The sequence below is a fragment of the Oncorhynchus keta genome, chromosome 20 (genome assembly GCF_023373465.1).
Source record: "Oncorhynchus keta strain PuntledgeMale-10-30-2019 chromosome 20, Oket_V2, whole genome shotgun sequence".
NCBI classification, from domain to species: Eukaryota; Metazoa; Chordata; class Actinopteri; order Salmoniformes; family Salmonidae; genus Oncorhynchus; species Oncorhynchus keta.
In genome coordinates this window covers 13,385,736-13,405,380 of record NC_068440.1, presented here as the reverse complement: position 1 = coordinate 13,405,380, position 19,645 = coordinate 13,385,736, and the positions used below count along the sequence as shown (strand labels likewise).

General features: G+C 39.5%; 2 protein-coding genes across 3 annotated transcripts in view; both read left to right on the top strand.

Annotated features, from left to right (window-relative positions):
- The window catches only part of LOC118399433 (transcriptional repressor p66-beta), a 50,692-nt gene extending 44,197 nt beyond the window's left edge, over positions 1–6,495 (top strand). For both annotated transcript variants that reach the window (XM_052472095.1, XM_035795503.2), the window contains exon 11: positions 1,709–6,495. In XM_052472095.1, coding sequence (XP_052328055.1) covers positions 1,709–1,845 — 137 coding nt within the window. In that variant the 3' untranslated portion in view covers positions 1,846–6,495. The remainder of the gene's footprint in view (positions 1–1,708) is intronic.
- A 539-nt stretch (positions 6,496–7,034) lies between these two features.
- LOC118399432 (DNA-directed RNA polymerase III subunit RPC7-like) lies at positions 7,035–18,284 on the top strand. The gene is made up of 8 exons (XM_035795498.2): positions 7,035–7,242; positions 7,738–7,873; positions 8,240–8,369; positions 9,046–9,114; positions 9,490–9,546; positions 16,129–16,199; positions 16,341–16,460; positions 17,484–18,284. Exons 2-8 carry the CDS (start codon positions 7,754–7,756, stop codon positions 17,568–17,570), a joined length of 654 nt encoding a protein of 217 aa, XP_035651391.1. The 5' UTR covers positions 7,035–7,242; positions 7,738–7,753; the 3' UTR covers positions 17,571–18,284.
- Positions 18,285–19,645: the final 1,361 nt, after the last annotated feature.

Genomic DNA, 19,645 nt, shown 5'->3' with positions numbered 1-19,645 from the left:
TGGACACACCTAATCATTCAAGGGTTTTTCTTTACTTTAACTTTTTTCTACATTGTAGAAGAAGCTGCAATGCTGCCTAAAAACCCAGCAGCATTGCAGTTTTGACACAAACCTGTGCACCTGAACTTACCCCGTTCAAAGGCACTTCAATCTTTTGTCTTGCCCATTCACCCTCTGAATGGCACACATACACAATACATGTCTCTTGTCTGAAGGCTTAAAAATCCTTCTTTAACCAGTCTCCTCCCCTTCATCTACACTGATTTTTAAGTGGATTTAGCGAGTGACATCAATAAGGGATCATAGCTTTCACTTGGTCAGTCTGTCATGGAAAGAGCAGGTGTCCTTAATGTTTTGTACACTCAGTGTATAAATGGTTGTGGGATCGATTTCTCCAAGGGACCAGTATAATGTGTAAGGCTCAAAATAAGTTTTGTCTTTCTATGTAGCACATTTTAAACATCTTCCAAATGGCTGTTTTTAATTCAGTCAGGATCATTATGAGATGATGAGACGATAATATGGGGGACGTACCTGCTTATGACAGGTCTTACAATGCATTATACCTGAAGGTGATGCCCAATGTTGAGCATTCAAAGAAAGCGTAAGAGTGATACACGATGGGCTTGACACATTTTTCACAATGATGGCCATCCTGAGAGCATAAATAAAGTAATTATTGCAATAATAATTGTCATACCTTAATATTGTCTAACAAACTCTGAAATCACCACCTTCCGGAGACACCTGAAACCCCACCTCTTTAAGGAATACCTAGGATAGGATAAGTAATCCTTCTCACCCCCCCCCCCCCTTTAAGATTTAGATGCACTATTGTAAAGTGACTGTTCCACTGGATGTCATAAGGTGAATGCACCAATTTGTAAGTCGCTCTGGATAAGAGCGTCTGCTAAATGACTTAAATGTAATGTAATCTCTGGTGAGGTGGACAGCAGGGTTGGGATTAATTCAACAAATGACATTCTAATTAAATTCCCTGTCCCTGTAAACTCAATTCAAATTCCAGGTTAGTCTTTGAATTCAGAGAAAATTCAATCTCTCCAAGTTCCAATGTTAGGTTATAAAAAAAAAAAAATGTAATTGCCAATTCAATATTATCCACAACAATTCCACAAATTCCAATTAAATTCCCTCAGGCTGTTAGGCTGAACATGTCATTGTTCAGACAGTGTAGTTATACTGGACATAAAAATGCAACTTTAAATAATTTAAAAACAAATCCTGCTGTCAATTTTTGATACTAAGTGCATTAACTGTGAAATGTACAGATATTCAATGAAATTCCTTTTTTTTAATGTTTTTTTATTTTTTATTTTTACAATTCCAATTCAAACACACTAATTCCAATTCAATCATAATTCCATAACTTGAAGATTGTTAAAACTTTAATTGAATTCAATGTAAATTCTCTGCTTCATGAGTAAAATCAGGTATTACATTTTGAATTTCAAATTGAATTGGAATTGACCCCAACCCAGGTGGACAAAACAGACACAGCCGACTGGAACATTTGTTCATTTTTAAATATGTTGCTGGTACAAAGGTTTTATTGAATGTGTTCCTCTTTTTCCTCTCTCTCTTTCTGTCCTTTTTTAACTTCCCTTTCCTTGTTCATTCTCTCAACCTCTTGTTTGAACTCTTTCTCTCCTTCTCTATTATTCTTGATCTCTTTCTCCTTTTCTGTCAGGATTGAACATTGCATACCTGAACCAAGGAGGGGTTGGGGCCCACAAGGGCTCCAGCTTAGCTGACCGCCAGAGGGAGTACCTGTTGGACATGATCCCGCCACGCTCCATATCGCAGTCCATCAACGGACAGAAATGAACCCCGCCCTTTACCCCCACCTTCCCAATCCTCTCCCCAAGGGCCACCTTCTCCACCCCCCCTCCGCCATGCCCTCACAAAAAAAAGACCACCTCCCCCACCCCATTGCATGCAGTGCCTGTCCGTGTGCCTACCTAAACTAACCCATGAGAAACGACACAATCAGCCTGAGAAACGACACAATCAGCCAGACAAAAGACAACCAAACTGTCGGTGCATCTTCTCGACTTTCTTACTATAGCAAAATGATTTAGAAGACTTTCAAATAATTTGTACTACTATTATTGCCGCTGTTACTATTATTATTATGATAACTGTTACCGCTTCAGTTACTATTACTCTTATTAAGCTTTTTTATTGTTATGCGATGTAGAGCGCCTTTCAGTTCATACCTTTACTTTTATTTATTTGGGGGGGGGGGCTACTATTGCAGGGTTGCTTTCGGATTTCATTGTTTTTCTTTTGGCATAATTGTATTTTAGTTACTCCCCTTCTACACTCCATATGTATGGTTATTTTAGTTTTCAAAATGTTTAAAGCCACCTTCTGTTATGGATTGGATTCTTGTGAAGTTTCAACGCGGCGAAAGAGATGGACATATCGCTATGTAAGAGGGCGATCATGTGGAATGAACCGGATCTAACTGGACACTGGTCCAAATGACTGACTGCCCTGCTTTGAGTCGACCAGAAAAGATGACGGATCATAACCAGGAAGCACTATTCATATTTTTATTTGACACAGTATTAATGGAAGCGAGAAAATCCAGAAAGTGCGCGCTATGGAGCAGATAGATTTTTTTTTTTAATCTATGAACTAAGCACAGGAAAGTCCACCGGTGTTTGCGGTGAGAGAAAAAATACCTGCCATGTCACCGGTGGAGGCCATGGCCTGCATAGAGAAGGAGCGTGGCAGCCATTTTGGACTGTGGCGTATCGTCCCATCTTGGCACAGGCCTGAAAATGGGGTCATGAAACCTGCCCCCAAGATTCTCCATTGCCCCTCAATGCCTTCACTTTCAGAGTATGCAGAGACTTCAAACCTTTCTAAACCCAACTGTTCCTTGTGGTACCGTGAGGGAAATGGCGAGGACTCGAGCAGGAGGTGGCAGTGGCATGTTATTTGTTTTCTTGTTGTTGTAGGGTTTCTTGATTTGTCGTTGTTTTTATTTGCGCCGTCTCCTGTAGAAAAGGCTGCGTATCTGTGAGGTACTTGCCCCAGGAGACGATAATTATCAAAAAATAGTGAACAGATTGAAACTATTCAAATATCTATATGGATTATGTATTGATGGCTAGCTTGAGAGAAAGGAGACTGAAATGGATTTATCTAGAAAATGGGATAGATGGATCAATCATCGTGTTCAGGCGATGCACACGAGATGCCTCATTCTCCAGGAGCACTTTTCTTATTATGAATAAAATGAAAATAAAAGGTTAAAAATGTTACAATTCCCAGGTACCCCAAGGTGCGGATGTCATCCGATTGTCTTCGGGAGAGAGACCATTGTCCAGAGTGTTCATGTGGACTGTATCAGACGACATTCAATTGGTTAACCCTCTCATCTTTTCAATGATTTGAACAGTTTTGTTAACGCTGGCACTGACACCAAATTGTTTTTATCCTTCTTTTTATCCTTCTTTTTTGCCCCCCGTTGTCCTTTGGGTCATCGGTCATACAAGCATGGTCTCTCACACCTGTCAACACTCTTACCACTGCCACACACATTTCACCAGCAGCACTTTCTATGTTTTGTCTTTCGGTTTAGTCAAGTTTGCTACACGTCATACAATACATTAAAGCAGTGTTCAGTAAATGTGCAGTATTACTCCGAGAGAGCTAGACCAGCAGATCTTCAATTAGTTTGGGGTTTGTCTGGCTGGCAGAGGAGATACGTTTTTACATGTGTCTCTGTGTAGAAGCTATAGGGGGTTTATGGCTAGTCTTGGGAAGATCAGACAGGACTTTTAGTTTGTGCTAGGTTCAGCGTCACAGTTTTCAGGCTTTTAGAGGATTGTTGCATTATTTACTGCTATAACCTATCTTTGCAATTTCACCTCTCACTGTATCAGGAGTTTAGGTCAACCGTTGAACGACATAAAACATTTGCCCCTGAAGGCCATTGGCTCAACAGCATATTATGTCCGTTTTTGGTCAAATAGGTTATTGAATAAAGGGTTAGGGCACATCACCATCCCAATGGCCATAGAGAGTCTTAAGTAAAGCCAAAGGACCATCGAAGACCCTGCAATAATATCGGCACTTAAAAATGTCTCACCTGTATTGTTCACTGGCCTCAAGAAAGAGTTTGGGGTTTTTCACCCTCTTATGCACTGACAACCTGTATGGTGTGGTTGTGAGATTATGACCAACACTGTTAGAGTGGAAGCTATGAGGAGCTGAACCAAACAAGATGGATTCTTTGAATTGGGGGTAATCTACTGATTTGGATCAATCTCATGATAGTTAACACTACTATCACTGGGTGTGTGCAGTTTAGCAGGCCTGACATGACGGGCTTACATTTAGTCCTACGGCAGAGTAGTCTGAAAATTGGATACAAGCTCTACCCACTGGATACACAGATTTGGTGTGTCAAGTACAGTCATGCAGTGGCCTATGAAATCTCAAGTTCCCATTTCCTAGTTCTTGTAAGTTATTTATACTGAACATACACCAAGTCATTATAAAACTACCTTGGGTTTGATTGGCAGGTGCAATATGTAGATGTGAATGGAAGTTTACATTCAGAAGAGAAAGTTTTTTTTGTTGCTTATACTATTGTCAATCAATACCTTCTTTTGTGGTTGGTTGCTATAGGATGTCATTTGAAAAAATGTTTGTCGGGGTACATTTTCTTTCCCACCCCATCATATATTTGATTTGACTGTCGTTTTTTTTCTATGTCCTTTTGCTACAAAGCTGGACTTGTATATTGAAGATCCTTTCTCTCTCTTGCAGACTGTAATAGATGAATCCACACACCTTGGTAATTTCAACCACAAACTTTTATTTTTATGTCAAATGTTTTAGGGTTTTTAAATGTCATTCTTCTATTTCTGATGTCTCAATTCAGTTAATTTTTTTGTTTTGTTTGTAATGTTTTAAGTTTTCAAGAAAAAATCAAAAAAATTATCAAACAACATTTTATTGACTGAAATAAAAATGACACGATATTTGCTAGGTCAGAAGTAATAATGACTTATTGTACATAAGCTTTTTTTCTCCCTTCAAAAAAAAAGGTATATTGTGTAGAAAAGCAAACAAAAAGCCATGAATATAGTGAAGCTTGCCATTTCGTTTTGTGATCACTGTGTATTATTGTGTAACAAATGTGCAAAATGTATGGGATTCTCTTATTATTATTTTTTACACATTTTCTCCCTGGTTGTCTTTTTTTGTTGTAGTGAGTAGGGTTTGCCGGAAAAGTGGTCATTGTTCTGACGGAGTTAGATCCATTCCACAGGCTTTGAGCGTGAAGAATGTCAAGTTCACGTATGTTTGTTGTATGTTCTATTAGAAACTCAATGCTGTTCAGTGTATTTCTTACTTTGGTTGAGCTCATGCAGACTTCATTTGTGAGGACGTGGCATGGGTCAAAGCGCTGACGGACAGTACTACCCCGGGATAGTCATCAAATCCACAGATCTCTCTGTTTTGTTGATTTCAATTTCTGTACTGAACTGTCTGAAATGACAAGTCAAAAAAGTTACATTTCCTTTGCTTTCTTCCATATTTCTATGAAAATGAAAAGTTGACATTTTGTAATGCTCATGCTTTCCATTGGAACATAAGTTGTCAAAAAAAAAAAAAAAAGGTTTTTAATCTAGTGTGCTAGGAGCTGTTGGAGATGAGTGAAATATTGCCCTCGTCACAAATGTGTTCTGGTCAACATCTGTTTTGGGGGATTTTCATGGAGTTATCAAACTGACAATACTATATTGACTGCCATATAAGTGAGTTAAATAATAATGGGGTTGTGTCTTAAAACCTTTTAAGGCAGATAAAGCTGCCCATCAGGACAGTGTTAGTTATGGGGTTTACTAATCGTGATGTCATTCTGATGGAGGACTGATCACATTTCCTGGCTACACAAATGTATTATTTTATTGGTATAATTTCATTTACTCTTGGCATTTTAGTTATTGTTGGAAATACAGGTAACTTTTTGAAGGGGAGGGAGGGGGGATTTATTGCAAATCATTTTCTAAATTTGATGTGAATATGCTGAAAGCTTTTCTTTTTATACATATAAAATTAACTGCAATTCCTCAGTTTGAACATTGCATAATGTTGATGTTGTATATTACATTTGTGAGAAAAAAATGACATTGATAATGACTCAATCTGTATCAATTGAATGGACATTGGGGAATGGGTGAAAAGATTAAAATGAATTTTGATCCTATAAAAAAGCCCTTTTGTTTTGTTTTGATTTCAAATGTAAATCCTGACTTTTTGCACATAATTGATATTTAACTGTCTTCAAAAAAAAAAAAAAAAATGAAAGAATATTGATGCTGTTTGAAAACTGCCAGTTGGTTAATAATGATTATGCATTGACTGAAAAAAATAAGCTAATTTTGGAAGAAATAACTTTGTAATATTTATCTCTTGCAAGCTATGTTTAATAAAGGATGGAACGATTTACTTCTGTAGTGTGACTTGTGCTCTGTTAAAGGAAATAACCCCAGTATTTCCTGTGAAGTCACTATAGGGGTAGATGTGAAATGTAAAGTAATTATTTGGCATTGCATACCATTTAAGAGTCTAACCTTTTTAGCATAACAAGCACAAAGCTAACTGGCAAATCTAAAATTCACTCCGAACTAAACACCACACCCTCATTTTCTCAAACAATCATAAATCGTACGTAACATTGGCAAATAACAAAAGATGCTAGGAATAATAGCTTCATCAGGTGGCAGCACTGGCCGAGCTATTTTGGGGCGAATGAGAAGAGCATCAATGTCTCGTTGAGCTGTTTTTCCTTATTATCCAGACAGAAGAATGAATTAATGAACAATTACTAAATTTTTTCTATGATATGGCTCACCACAACCGCTCAAAAACACGAATACATTTTTGAGGGGAAATTGTATCATGGTAGATTGAATTGGAAACGATCATTCCATATCAGTACTTGACAGTAGGGCGGAACAATTCCTCACAGAATATGTTTCATGAGACATTCAAGGCCGACGGAACACACGTTTACTCCAGTTGAAAACATCCAGCAGTATGCACGTGTGGATTTATTCCTAAAATGTTCGATGTTCTACAGTATAAGCTACATGTGTCAAGAGGAAAAGCAGCATATGTATTATAGCCTGCAGTTTATTAAAAGGCTCAACCTGCAAGCTTAATCGTTAGCTTCATCGCTATCAAACCATTTAGGTAACGTTAAGTGGAAACAATACCATGCCAGAATGATCCTTAGCGGCGAAATATAGATAGCTAGCTTGAATGCCAGCCAATACTAATGTTAGCTAGCTGTCTATACACCAACCACAATGCTGCACTGTAGAGGTCACTGGGTGGTATTTAAAATATCACGGCGAGCTAGCTAGATATTTTGCCTGTTAAAAAATGTGATGTATTCATGTGTGAAATTAATTCTCGAGAACTCAGGGCCATACAGCAGTCAATAGGGCAAGGGTGAAATGCAATAGCTACTGTAACTAGCTTTCCTATTCTGTATGGACTCCCGTGTGGTTATTGAGTGCTAGCTACCTGACTAGTCACTAGCAATATATAATAAACAAAGGTAAATTGGGGCCCAAGTGTTGGGAGCCCTGTCTCAAATGCTAGTTAGATATCCACAATACTGGCTGCTATGTGCATTTGTGTTTGTTAGGCTACGTCTATATCAGTTTTCTTTCATGCATTTAGCTACAGACTCATCACCATGGCTGGAAGAGGCAGGGGTCGTGGAAGGGGTCAGATGACCTTCAACCTGGAGGATTTGGGCATAGGAAGGGGAGACGGCCTGCCCCCCACCACCTTTAAGCCCTCACCCCTCTTCCCTGTGAGTGTGCACATGGAGTCAGGGCTTGTAACATAGCCTAGACTTACCTTGCCGCTGTTGCTTATTGTGCTCTTGTCTTGAGCGTCACAAAATTTAAATAATTACAGTTATCTAATATTACTAGTAATGTAATGGATACATGTTTTGTTTTTCTCTTAGAGGCATTGTTTCTCTCTGAGGTACAATATCATTTGTATGGACACTGACTGGTTTAGACACACAATATTGCCTACCATCCTCTAACTGGGTTGCAGTATTTTGAAATACCGTATAGTAATTTAAATGTAGTAATGTCTTTACTTAGTGCTAGTGTTGTGGCGCTATAACAACCCAGCCTCTTGATCTGTTCCCCCTCCCTAACCTCAGCCCATGCCAGTCCAGCCTGTGCCCCTGCAGACAGGAGAGGAGGTGGAGTACATGCTGGCTCTGAAACAGGAGCTGAGGGCAGCCAACAAGACCCTGCCCTTCTACATCAGACGGGCCGCTCCCAAAAGAGGTAAGCCAGCACACATAGGATTGAAGGCAGAGTTAGCGATGCACAAAGTAAACGGCAATATCAGGCCAATTTCCGCGAACAAGTAAGGGCATTGAAGCGTGAGGCTCTGCCATTTTGGTCCCATAGCTATCACGTTATAGCTAATGAATTGCACATGCACAGCTACTCTATGACACTCGGTGAGTGCATTGTCTTGCATCGTGCTCATCTGCAACATCTGCGGTGCTGCTCGTTGCAATGTCATACATGAGTCTCATTTTAAGGGGTGGAGAAATCGTAGAATGTTATTAACCGTGATCGAGCTATGTTCCAAAGTCATATGGTTAATGTTATTTGTAAACTTTTAAAGAAAATTGCAAGTTTTTGTCATGTCATTTGTCGCGCGTGAAATAATTTTGTAAGTCCCTTTAGGTAGCCAATTGATCAGCTGTCCATGTAAACCGGATTGTAAGGGCAAAGCATGTAAATGTTTAAATCAATCTATTATATTATCAAAGTATTCACAATAATCGGGTTATTGAATGCATGTAAAAGTACCCAGTTATGATGGATGTTAATGTATGTCAGACAAATGCTATAGAAGGTTTTGTAATGGAGTGTTATACTTGTTTTACTTTGCTGGTATTATATGAATAGGACGTTGTTAGTTGTAATTATGCTGCTGGTTCCATTGTAGATGTTGATCGCTACTCTGATAAGTACCAGAGCGGAGAGCCCAAGGACAGTGCCATCGAGTGGAGCCCAGGTGAGTAATGATGGGCTGGTTTGTAGAAATACTGGGGGTTAGAATCTGCACCCAACTGATCACAGAACAGTTGTCTCTTTCATTAACTATTCAGTTCTCTGTACCGCTTTCCTGCTGCTTGTAGTCTTCAGCGGCAACGCCTAGCCAGGCTGAGTCTGTCCTTTTTCTGGTGTTTTCTTTTGATGCAGTGTTGGTATATGTCCAGCAGATGGTGCCAGACAAGTCCATTTCTGGTCTGAATTTGTCAGATTTTTTATCTTGTGCTGTGGTGTCATTATTCCTTATACTGTGAATAAAATCCATTATGGTGTGTTTTTTTGTGATGTGTATTTTTCTGTGTTAACATGTTTCTCTTTTTCTATGGTTCTGTTTCAGACTGGAGCAGATTACCTAAAGAGCTTTGCATTAAAATGAGGAAGCCTCTGGCTAAAAGTGAGTACTTTGTCTGAAAGGCCTTGAAATTTGTGTGTGGAATTCAAACTTTGTGGACGCCATGTATTGTTTTCTATTGAGAATTTATTTTCCCCCAGATACTCAATAAGTGAACTTTCATCAACATATTTTCTTAGCTACTTACTTTGGCCTTTGAATTCCTCGCGAAACACTTTTGAACCGCTTCCCACCCCTTTCTGTCAAGGGCTGTAAACCAGGGTTTGAGTTTTAGTGAGGTTGGTTAAAAAAAACGTTGAAATGGGTTCTCAACTTGGCTGCTGTAGGTTCGTTCACCTTAGTCGTTCTACAAACACATCGCCTATTAGTTTTATAATTGTAATGTGATGTGAGAAATTATTCACACTGACATGTAGCGCCAGGGACGAAATGGAAAACTTATGGCATTTTAGAACTTTGTTAGCATCTTAACCTAGGCCTATAGGAAAGATAGGCCATGTGAGGATGTTCATATTCAAGCATATCATCATTTTTGTAAGTTCTTATCTTGTTTGATAAGATAAGTACATATTTTCTGAGGCCCAAGTTTAGGAAGCACTGTAGTAACTTCTCTCTCTGCTTGCTTCCTCTCTCTCCTCTGCTACCTCCTGCATGAATTGCAGCCTGCCTCAGCCTCAACACTGAGTGCCACATGCCCACATCACTGTCTGTCTCAGTAGCCTACTCTCTGTAAAGGAAACCTATTATGAGAACGTATTGGTGTATCGTTTGCTCCTGCTGAGGTAGGTTGAAGTAAGAAGCTAAGTAATACTAGCCAGAGACCTTCAACGTTACTGCAATAGAAGTCTCTGCCGGCAGCTAGCCACCTAACTGACTGACATAAGTGACTCTTTACCAGTTGTGCATTACCCAAGAGTCCGTTTTTGTTTGGGGGATGTCTGTAGATACGAACGGAGTCGCGAGACGGTTTTAAAATGGCCTTTTGTCCGAAGTCTCGCAAATGCACTTTCAGCAGCATCTCTCCTTGTTTACTCGAACTGACTGTGGGCTGGGGTAATTAGTTTCACATCTCAGGCCCTCGTGAGGCCTGTGCCACGAGAGGGTGGAGTTAGCCTTTTGAGAGACTGGTGAATGTTTTCCTAAAAAGGCAAATCCAGGAGGCATATCCGGGGGACGCAGGTGAACATAACGAACAAACCACTGTTCATGATTCCACTCGTTCGCAAAGAGGCAGGCACAATTAGAACGTTGTCAGATAAAAAAACAAGGGTTCTGAGTTTTAATCAACGCTTGGAGCAATATTTAGATGTTGATCCATAATATATTATCTTTATTGTGTACAAAATACTCTTAAGTATACAAAACAATAAACATAGACTGACCAGGTGAAAGCTATGATCCCTTATTGATGTCACTTGTTATTAAATCCACTTCAATCCATGTAGATGAAGGGGAGGAGAAGGGTTAAAGAAGGATTTTTAAGCCTTGGAACAATTGAAACATGGATTGTGTGTGTGTGCCATCCAGAGGGTGAATGGGCAAGACAAAAGATTAAAGTGTCTTTGAACGGGGTATGGTAGTAGGTGTCAGGTGCACTGGTTTGTGTCAAGAACTGCAACGCTGCTGGGTTTTTCACACTCAACTGTTTCCTGTGTGTATCAAGAATGGTCAACTATCCAAAGGACATCCAGCTATACTCAGTATATACAGTTCATTCGGAAAGTATTCAGACTCCTTCCCCTTTTCCACTTTTTGTTACCTTACAGCCTTATTCTCCAGTGGAATTCAATCAAGTTGTAGAAACATCTCAAGGATGATCAATGGAAACAGGATGCATCTCAATTTCAAGTCTCATAGCAAAGGGTCTGAATACTTATGTGTATAAGGTATTTACATTTTTTATTTTTCATAAATCTAAACAAAAATCTAAAAACCTGTTATCCCTTTGTCGTTATGTGGTATTGTGTGTAGATTTTTATTTCATTTGTATTTAATAAATTAAAGAATAAGGCTGTAACGTAACAAAATGTGTAAAAAGTTAAAGGGTCTTAATACTTTCCAAAGTGTGTGTGTGTGTATTCGAGGTCGACCGATTATGATTTGCCGATACGGATTAATCGGCCGATTTTTGCAAAATGTAATTATGACAATTACAACAATACTGAATGTACACTTTTATTTTCACTTAATATAATACATCAATGTATGCACACATGACTGTAAGTCGCTTTGGATAAAAGCGTCTGATAAATGGCATATATTATTATTATTATTAAATCAATTTAGCCTCAAATAAATAATAAAACATGTTCAATTTGGTTTAAATAATGCAAAAACAAAGTGTTGGAGAAGAAAGTAAAAAGTGCAATTTGTGCTATATAAGAAAGCTAACGTTTCAGTTCCTTGCTCAGAACATGAGAACATATGAAAGCTGGTGGTTCCTTTTAACATGAGTCTTCAATATTCCCAGGTAAGAAGTTTTAGGTTGTAGTTATTATAGGAATTATAGGACTATTTGTCTCTACCATTTGTATTTCATTAACTTTTGAATATTGGATGTTCTTATAGTAACTTTAGTATTGCCAGTGTAACAGTATAGCTTCTGTCCCTCTCCTTGCTCCTACCTGGGCTCGAACCAGGAACAAGTCGACAGCAGCCACCCTCGAAGCATCGTTACCCATCATTCCACAAAAGCCGCGGCCCTTGCAGAGTAAGGGGAACAACTACTCCAAGTCTCAGAGCGAGTGACGTTTGAAAAGCTATTCGCGCTCACCCCGCTAACTAGCTAGCTATTTCACATCAGTTACACCAGCCTAATCTCGGGAGTTGATAGGCTTGAAGTCATAAACAGCTTAATGCTTGAAGCATTGTGGTGAGCTGCTGGCAAACGCACTAAAGTGCTGTTTGAATGAATGCTTACGAGCATGCTGCTGCCTACCACCGCTCAGTCAGACTGCTCTGTCAAATATCAAATCATAGACTTAATTATAACATAATAACACACAGAAATAGGAGCCTTAGGTCGTTAATATGGTCAAATCCAGAAACTATAATTTCGAAATTAAAATATTTATTCTTTCAGTGAAATATAGAACCGTTCCGTATTTATCTAACGGGTGGCATCCATAAGTCTAAATATTCCTGTTACATTGCACAACCTTCAATGTTATGTCACAATTACCTAAAATTCTGGCGAATAGGTTCGCAACGAGCCAGGCGGCCCAAACTTGTATATACCCTGACTCTGCGTACAATGAACGCAAGAGAAGTGACACAATTTCCCTAGTTTAATATTGCCTGCTAACATGAATTTATTTTAACTAAATATGCAGGTTTAAAAATATATACTTCTGTGTATTGATTTTTAAAAGGCATTGATGTTTATGGTTGGGTACATTCGTGCAACGATTATGCTTTTCTCGCAAATGGGTTTTTGTTAAATTATCCACCGTTTGGCGAAGTTGGCTGTCTTTGTTAGGAAGAAATAGTCTTCACACAGTTCGCAAAGAGCCAGGCCGGCCCAAACTGCTGCATATACCCTGACTCTGTTGCACAGAACGCAAGAGAAGTGACACAATTTCCCTAGTTAAAATAAATGAATGTTAGCAGGTAATATTAACTAAATATGCAGGTTTAAAAATATATACTTGTGTATTAATTTTAAGAAAGGCGTTGATGTTTATGGTTAGGTACATATTGGTGCAATGACAGTGCTTTTTTCGCTAATGCACTTGTTAAATCACCCGTTTGGCGAAGTAGGCTATAATTCAATGATAAATTAACAGGCACCGCATCGATTATATGCAACGCAGGACAAGCTAGATAAACTAGTAATATCATCAACCATGTGTAGTTAACTAGTGATTATGTTAAGATTGATTGTTTTTTATAAGATATGTTTAATGCTAGCGAGCACCTTACCGTGGCTCCTTGCTGCACTCGCTTAACAGGTAGTCAGCCTGCCATGCAGTCTCATTGCACTCCACCGATTTTTATGAAAACTTGAAATCGGCCCTAATTAATCGACCATTACGATTAATCGTAATTAACCTCTAATATATATATACACAGTTGAAGTCGGAAGTTTACATACACCTTAGCCAAATACACTTAAACTCTGTTTTTCACAATTCCTGACATTTAATCCGAGTAGAAATTCCCTCTTAGGTCAGTTAGGATCACCACTTTTTTAAAGAAATGTGAATTGTCAGAATAATAGTAGAGAGAATTATTTAATTAATGAATTGTTTATTTCTTTCATCACATGCCCAGTGGGTCAGAAGTTTACGTACACTCAATTAGTATTTTGTAGCATTGCCTTTAAATTGTTTAACTCAAGTCAAATTTTTCGGGTAGCCTTCCACAAGTTTCCACAATAAGTTGGGTGAATTTTGGCCCATTCCTCCTGACAGAGCTGGTATAACTGAGTCAGGTTTGTAGGCCTCCTTGCTTGCACAAGCTTTTTCAGTTCAGCCTACAAATATTCTATAGGATTGAGGTCAGGGCTTTGTGATGGTCACTCCAATACCTTGACTTTGTTGTCCTTAAGCCATTTTGCCACAACTTTGGAAGTATGCTTGGGGTCATTGTCCATTTGGAAGACCCATTTGCGACCAAGCTTTAACTTCCTGACTGATGTCTTGAGATGTTGCTTCAATATATCCACATAATATTCCTCCCTCATGATGTCATCTATTTTGTGATGTGCACCAGTCCCTCCTGCAGCAAACCACCCCCACAACGTGCTTCACGGTCGGGATGGTGTTCTTTGGCTTGCAAGCCTCCCCCTTTTTCCTCCAAACATAAGGATGGTCATTATACTGTGTATATAATATATACAGTGCCTTGCGAAAGTATTCGGCCCCCTTGAACTTTGCGACCTTTTGCCACATTTCAGGCTTCAAACATAAAGATATAAAACTGTATTTTTTTGTGAAGAATCAACAACAAGTGGGACACAATCATGAAGTGGAATGACATTTATTGGATATTTAAAACTTTTTTAACAAATCAAAAACTGAAAAATTGGGCGTGCAAAATTATTCAGCCCCCTTAAGTTAATACTTTGTAGCGCCACCTTTTGCTGCGATTACAGCTGTAAGTCACTTGGGGTATGTCTCTATCAGTTTTGCACATCGAGAGACTGACATTTTTTCCCATTCCTCCTTGCAAAACAGCTCGAGCTCAGTGATGTTGGATGGAGAGCATTTGTGAACAGCAGTTTTCAGTTCTTTCCACAGATTCTCTATTGGATTCAGGTCTGGACTTTGACTTGGCCATTCTAACACCTGGATATGTTTATTTTTTAACCATTCCATTGTAGATTTTGCTTTATGTTTTGGATCATTGTCTTGTTGGAAGACAAATCTCCGTCCCAGTCTCAGGTCTTTTGCAGACTCCATCAGGTTTTCTTCCAGAATGGTCCTGTATTTGGCTCCATCCATCTTCCCATCAATTTTAACCATCTTCCCTGTTCCTGCTGAAGAAAAGCAGGCCCAAACCATGATGCTGCCACCACCATGTTTGACAGTGGGGATGTTGTGTTCAGGGTGATGAGCTGTGTTGCTTTTACGCCAAACATAACGTTTTGCATTGTTGCCAAAAAGTTCAATTTTGGTTTCATCTGACCAGAGCACCTTCTTCCACATGTTTGGTGTGTCTCCCAGGTGGCTTGTGGCAAACTTTAAACGACACTTTTTATGGATATCTTTAAGAAATGGCTTTCTTCTTGCCACTCTTCCATAAAGGCCAGATTTGTGCAATATACGACTGATTGTTGTCCTATGGACTGTGTCTCCCACCTCAGCTGTAGATCTCTGCCGTTCATCCAGAGTGATCATGGGCCTCTTGGCTGCATCTCTGATCAGTCTTCTCCTTGTATGAGCTGAAAGTTTAGAGGGACGGCCAGGGCTTGGTAGATTTGCAGTGGTCTGATACGCCTTCCATTTCAATATTATCGCTTGGACAGTGCTCCTTGGGATGTTTAAAGCTTGGGAAATCTTTTTGTATCCAAATCCGGCTTTAAACTTCTTCACAACAGTATCTCGGCCCTGCCTGGTGTGTTCCTTGTTCTTCATGATGCTCTCTGCGCTTTTAACGGACCTCTGAGACTATCACAGTGCAGGTGCATTTATACGGAGACTTGATTACACACAGGTGGATTGTATTTATCATCATTAGTCATTTAGGTCAACATTGGATCATTCAGAGATCCTCACTGAACTTCTGGAGAGAGTTTGCTGCACTGAAAGTAAAGGGGCTGAATCATTTTGCACGGCCAATTTTTCAGTTTTTGATTTGTTAAAAAAGTTTGAAATATCCAATAAATGTCGTTCCACTTTATGATTGTGTCCCACTTGTTGTTGATTCTTCACAAAAAAATACAGTTTTATATATTTATGTTTGAAGCCTGAAATGTGGCAAAAGGTTGCAAAGTTCAAGGGGGCCGAATACTTTCGCAAGGTACTGTATGTACATGTGTATATAGATGTAGATACATTTATTCACGAGGTCCTGACCTCTGTGTTCTCATATGTTGTTACGGCCATACTTCTGTCTTGTGCCATTTTTTGCCATGTCTGTTCTCCTATTTTATCTAGTTACTTTTCCGTTCTTCTCCTCTAGGACATCCACCCCAAGTTAAACAGCCAAAGAAACCTCTTGTGGGAAAAGAGGAGATTCTCACCAAGCTGGAGGTTGGATACTACAGAAATTACTAAACTTTCTTCGAAAGACTAGAGATCATACATTTATTCCTTTTAGTTACTCCTAATTAAGGGAGATTTGCATATACCCTGCTCTGGTTTTGATGTTTCGTGGAAATTCCCACTCTTCAGACTCTCGAAAAGAAAGAAGAGGCGGTGAACTCTGAGGAAGAGGAAGACGGGGAGAAAAAGAAGACGAACGAGGAAGAAGAACAGCCAGAGGAAGAGGACTACGAGGAAGACTTTGAAGAGGTAAGGGGTATTGGCGACTGATGTGGCCCATTTACGTTTTGTAACCGTCTCCTCTTGGAACCTGATTGTTATGGTCAGGGTTTTAGGTGTAAAAAAATAGTTGAAATGCCAGTTGAGATAATGGGCGGCGAGTAACACTGATGCCAACAACATTAATTTATCATAATAGATACTCAAACGCTATTCACAAAATATAGAAGTGCATAAACGGTGTTTACGGTGTGTTTAGGCTTCTTAAAATCCACACCTTCTCATCAGAGGTCCATTAGCTGGTAATAGCCGTATTTTGGTGGTTAACCCCCCCCCCCCGCCATAAATGTTGAAAATAAAAACATTGCCAGACGCATTGTCCAGCAGAAAATATTGTGATAAAAAATACACATCTTCTATAAGACACTTTGGCTATGCATGGAGATTGGTTCAGGTTGTCTTTCAATCATCAGTCGATTATTCCTGTCTGTCTTGAGCTCGTGCTCTTGCTTGCAAACTTGGCCACATTTTATCAACTGGATCCGGCCTTCAGTTTCCGGTGCCATTGAGTTTGTGACAGAGACGGCTGTATTTACTCAGGCCGTAAGGGTTCTATGATGTTTAGCGAGATTCAACTCTCCAAATGAGGACTCATTGAAATGTCATGCAAGTTCACAAAGGGGGAGTCTTTTGATTAAGTAAGATGCCTTCCTCTAATGTATGGTTGAATAGCTATGTCATACATGCTAAAAACAGCACAAATTAAACTAGCTAGCTACTATACCAAGAAGGTACAGATAAGTGGGAAAATGAAGCGACACTGAAACAGAGAATGTTGACAAGCCAGCGGGACCGAGTGAGAAGTGCATAGAGCCATTGTTCCCTTTGTAGGCTATCATTACTCCTTGCATAGCTCAATATTAATTGCAACCGACTCAATTCCATATGTGGTGTCATTTGGCAGTGGGGCACCCTTGCAAATTCAAATCTGGTCTTACAGTGGGTCTCACAAGTTTTTCATAATGGAAACGCTGCTTCTCATCTGCGTTCCAGGATACCGACTACATCATGTCTTACTTTGACAACGGAGAGGAGTTTGGAGGGGACAGCGATGACAACATGGACGAAGCTACTTACTGAGAGACCGTGCGAGTGCTGTTAACACCAAATAGACTAGAAGAGGAGGCCTTAAGTAATCGTCCCCGTGGACGCAGTTACAGTATTTGAATTACTTGTGGAGTCACTGGCCATCGTAACAGACATTGAAGGCCTGCTGCTATTCAGCCATGACAGGTATAGTCTAAAACATGGAAAGAACAATATGTTGCTGTCTGATAACCTAGGTCCAGGACATGGAAGGTGGTGACTGCTGTTGGAAACAGTTGCTCAATGTAGATGTCTAGAGCAAATACTCAGACTTGTTGTATGTGGTGGTTTAAAGTCCCAAAGATACTAACTAGTCATGCTGACTGTTCCCCTTTCTTCAGCTATGTTGAGGTAGTAATGGGAGCTGATTTATTTACAGGCCATTGTGGCCTTTTATAACTTTAATAATTGATTTTATGGTTTTAATTAACAGATAATGTGCAATTGTAGTGATAGTGTTTTTAGAGTAACGGCATGTTTTAGAGAAAGGTAATTTAGCTTTTACAATTCCTTGGTGTAACAATCTTTTTTTTAAGTGTATACGACAATCAAAGTTTTTAATGACAGTTTTCCATGTCTTAGCTAATCGAAAAAGGACCTTTTGTTAATTTTAAATATTTTATTTCTGTGATGTGACATTTCTGTTATGCGAGTTGAACATTTGAAAGTGTTGAATTTGATTCTCTAAATACATTTTGAAGAACCCGAGCAAATAGTTGTGTTTTGTATCAACCAGCAGATGGCATATTACTCCAAGGTAAATCAAGGGGCGGTTTATGTTCACTGTGTGTAGTTGGTAGGTTATGCAGCTAACAAAAGAAAAGGTTATTCACCATTGCCAAGTAAAAGGCCATTTATAGTGGTGAGCTCCCAGAATGGTTTTCTTCTATTTCTACCCTTGAAATAGTGTGATCCTCCATTTCATTGAACAGGGTTTAACATTGTTGCCGTCAGCAGTGAAAAGAAAACCCTAAGGGCAAAAAGTTTCCATTGCTTGACTAGTTTTGAAAAAAGGGTATTGTTTTTATTTGTTTACTCCCAAGTCTTCTGCTCTCTTATCATTGGATTTTGAGAAATTCTCTATCCAAAACAACATCAATAACACCACACCACAGGGTGGCAGGTAGCCTCAAGGTTAAAGCGTTGGGCCAGTAACTTAAAGGTTGTTAGAATCCCAAAGCTGACGAGTTGAAAAATCTGTCGCTGTGCCCTTTGAGCAAGGCACTTACCACTAATTGCTCTTGGGACGCTAGACAATGGTGACCCTGGCTGTGACCCAACTTCCTGCAGGTGTCTCAGGGGGAGTTTCTGTTACATACTTATGCGTAACAGGACAAGTATAAGCCGTCCCCTCAAATAATAATAATTATTATAAAAAACAATGCACAGTCAGTTTACTACTCATTTAATCATAATTTATAGATCGGCAGGTAAGGGTGCTGTTGAGCGGCTAAATGTGCTTTACCATTCGGCCATCAGATTTGCCACCAATGCTCCTTATAGGACACATCACTACACTCCTCTGTAAACTGGTCATCTCTGTATACCTGTCGCAAGACCCATTGGTTGATACTTATTTATAAAACCCTCTTTGGCCTCACTCCCCCTATCTTCTTCTGTAGCTCAGTTGGTAGAGCATGGCGCTTGTAACGCCAGGGAAGTGGGTTCAATCCCGGGACCACCCATACGTAGAATGTATGCACACATGACTGTAAGTCGCTTTGGATAAAAGCGTCTGCTAAATGGCATATATTATTATTATTATTATTATCTGAGATGTCTACTGCAGCCCTCATCCTCCAAATACAACACCCGTTCTGCCAGTCACATTCTGTTAAAGGTCCCCAAAGCACACACATCCCTGGGTCCGCTCCTCTTTTCAGTTCGCTGCAATTGCAGCTAGCGACTGGAACGAGCTGCAACAAACACTCAAACTGGAGAGTTTTATCTCAATCTCTTCATTCAAAGACTCAATCATGAACACTCTTACTGACAGTTGTGGCTGCTTTGCGTGATGTATTGTTGTCTCTAGCTTTTTGTGCTGCTGTCTGTCCCCAATCATGTTTGTA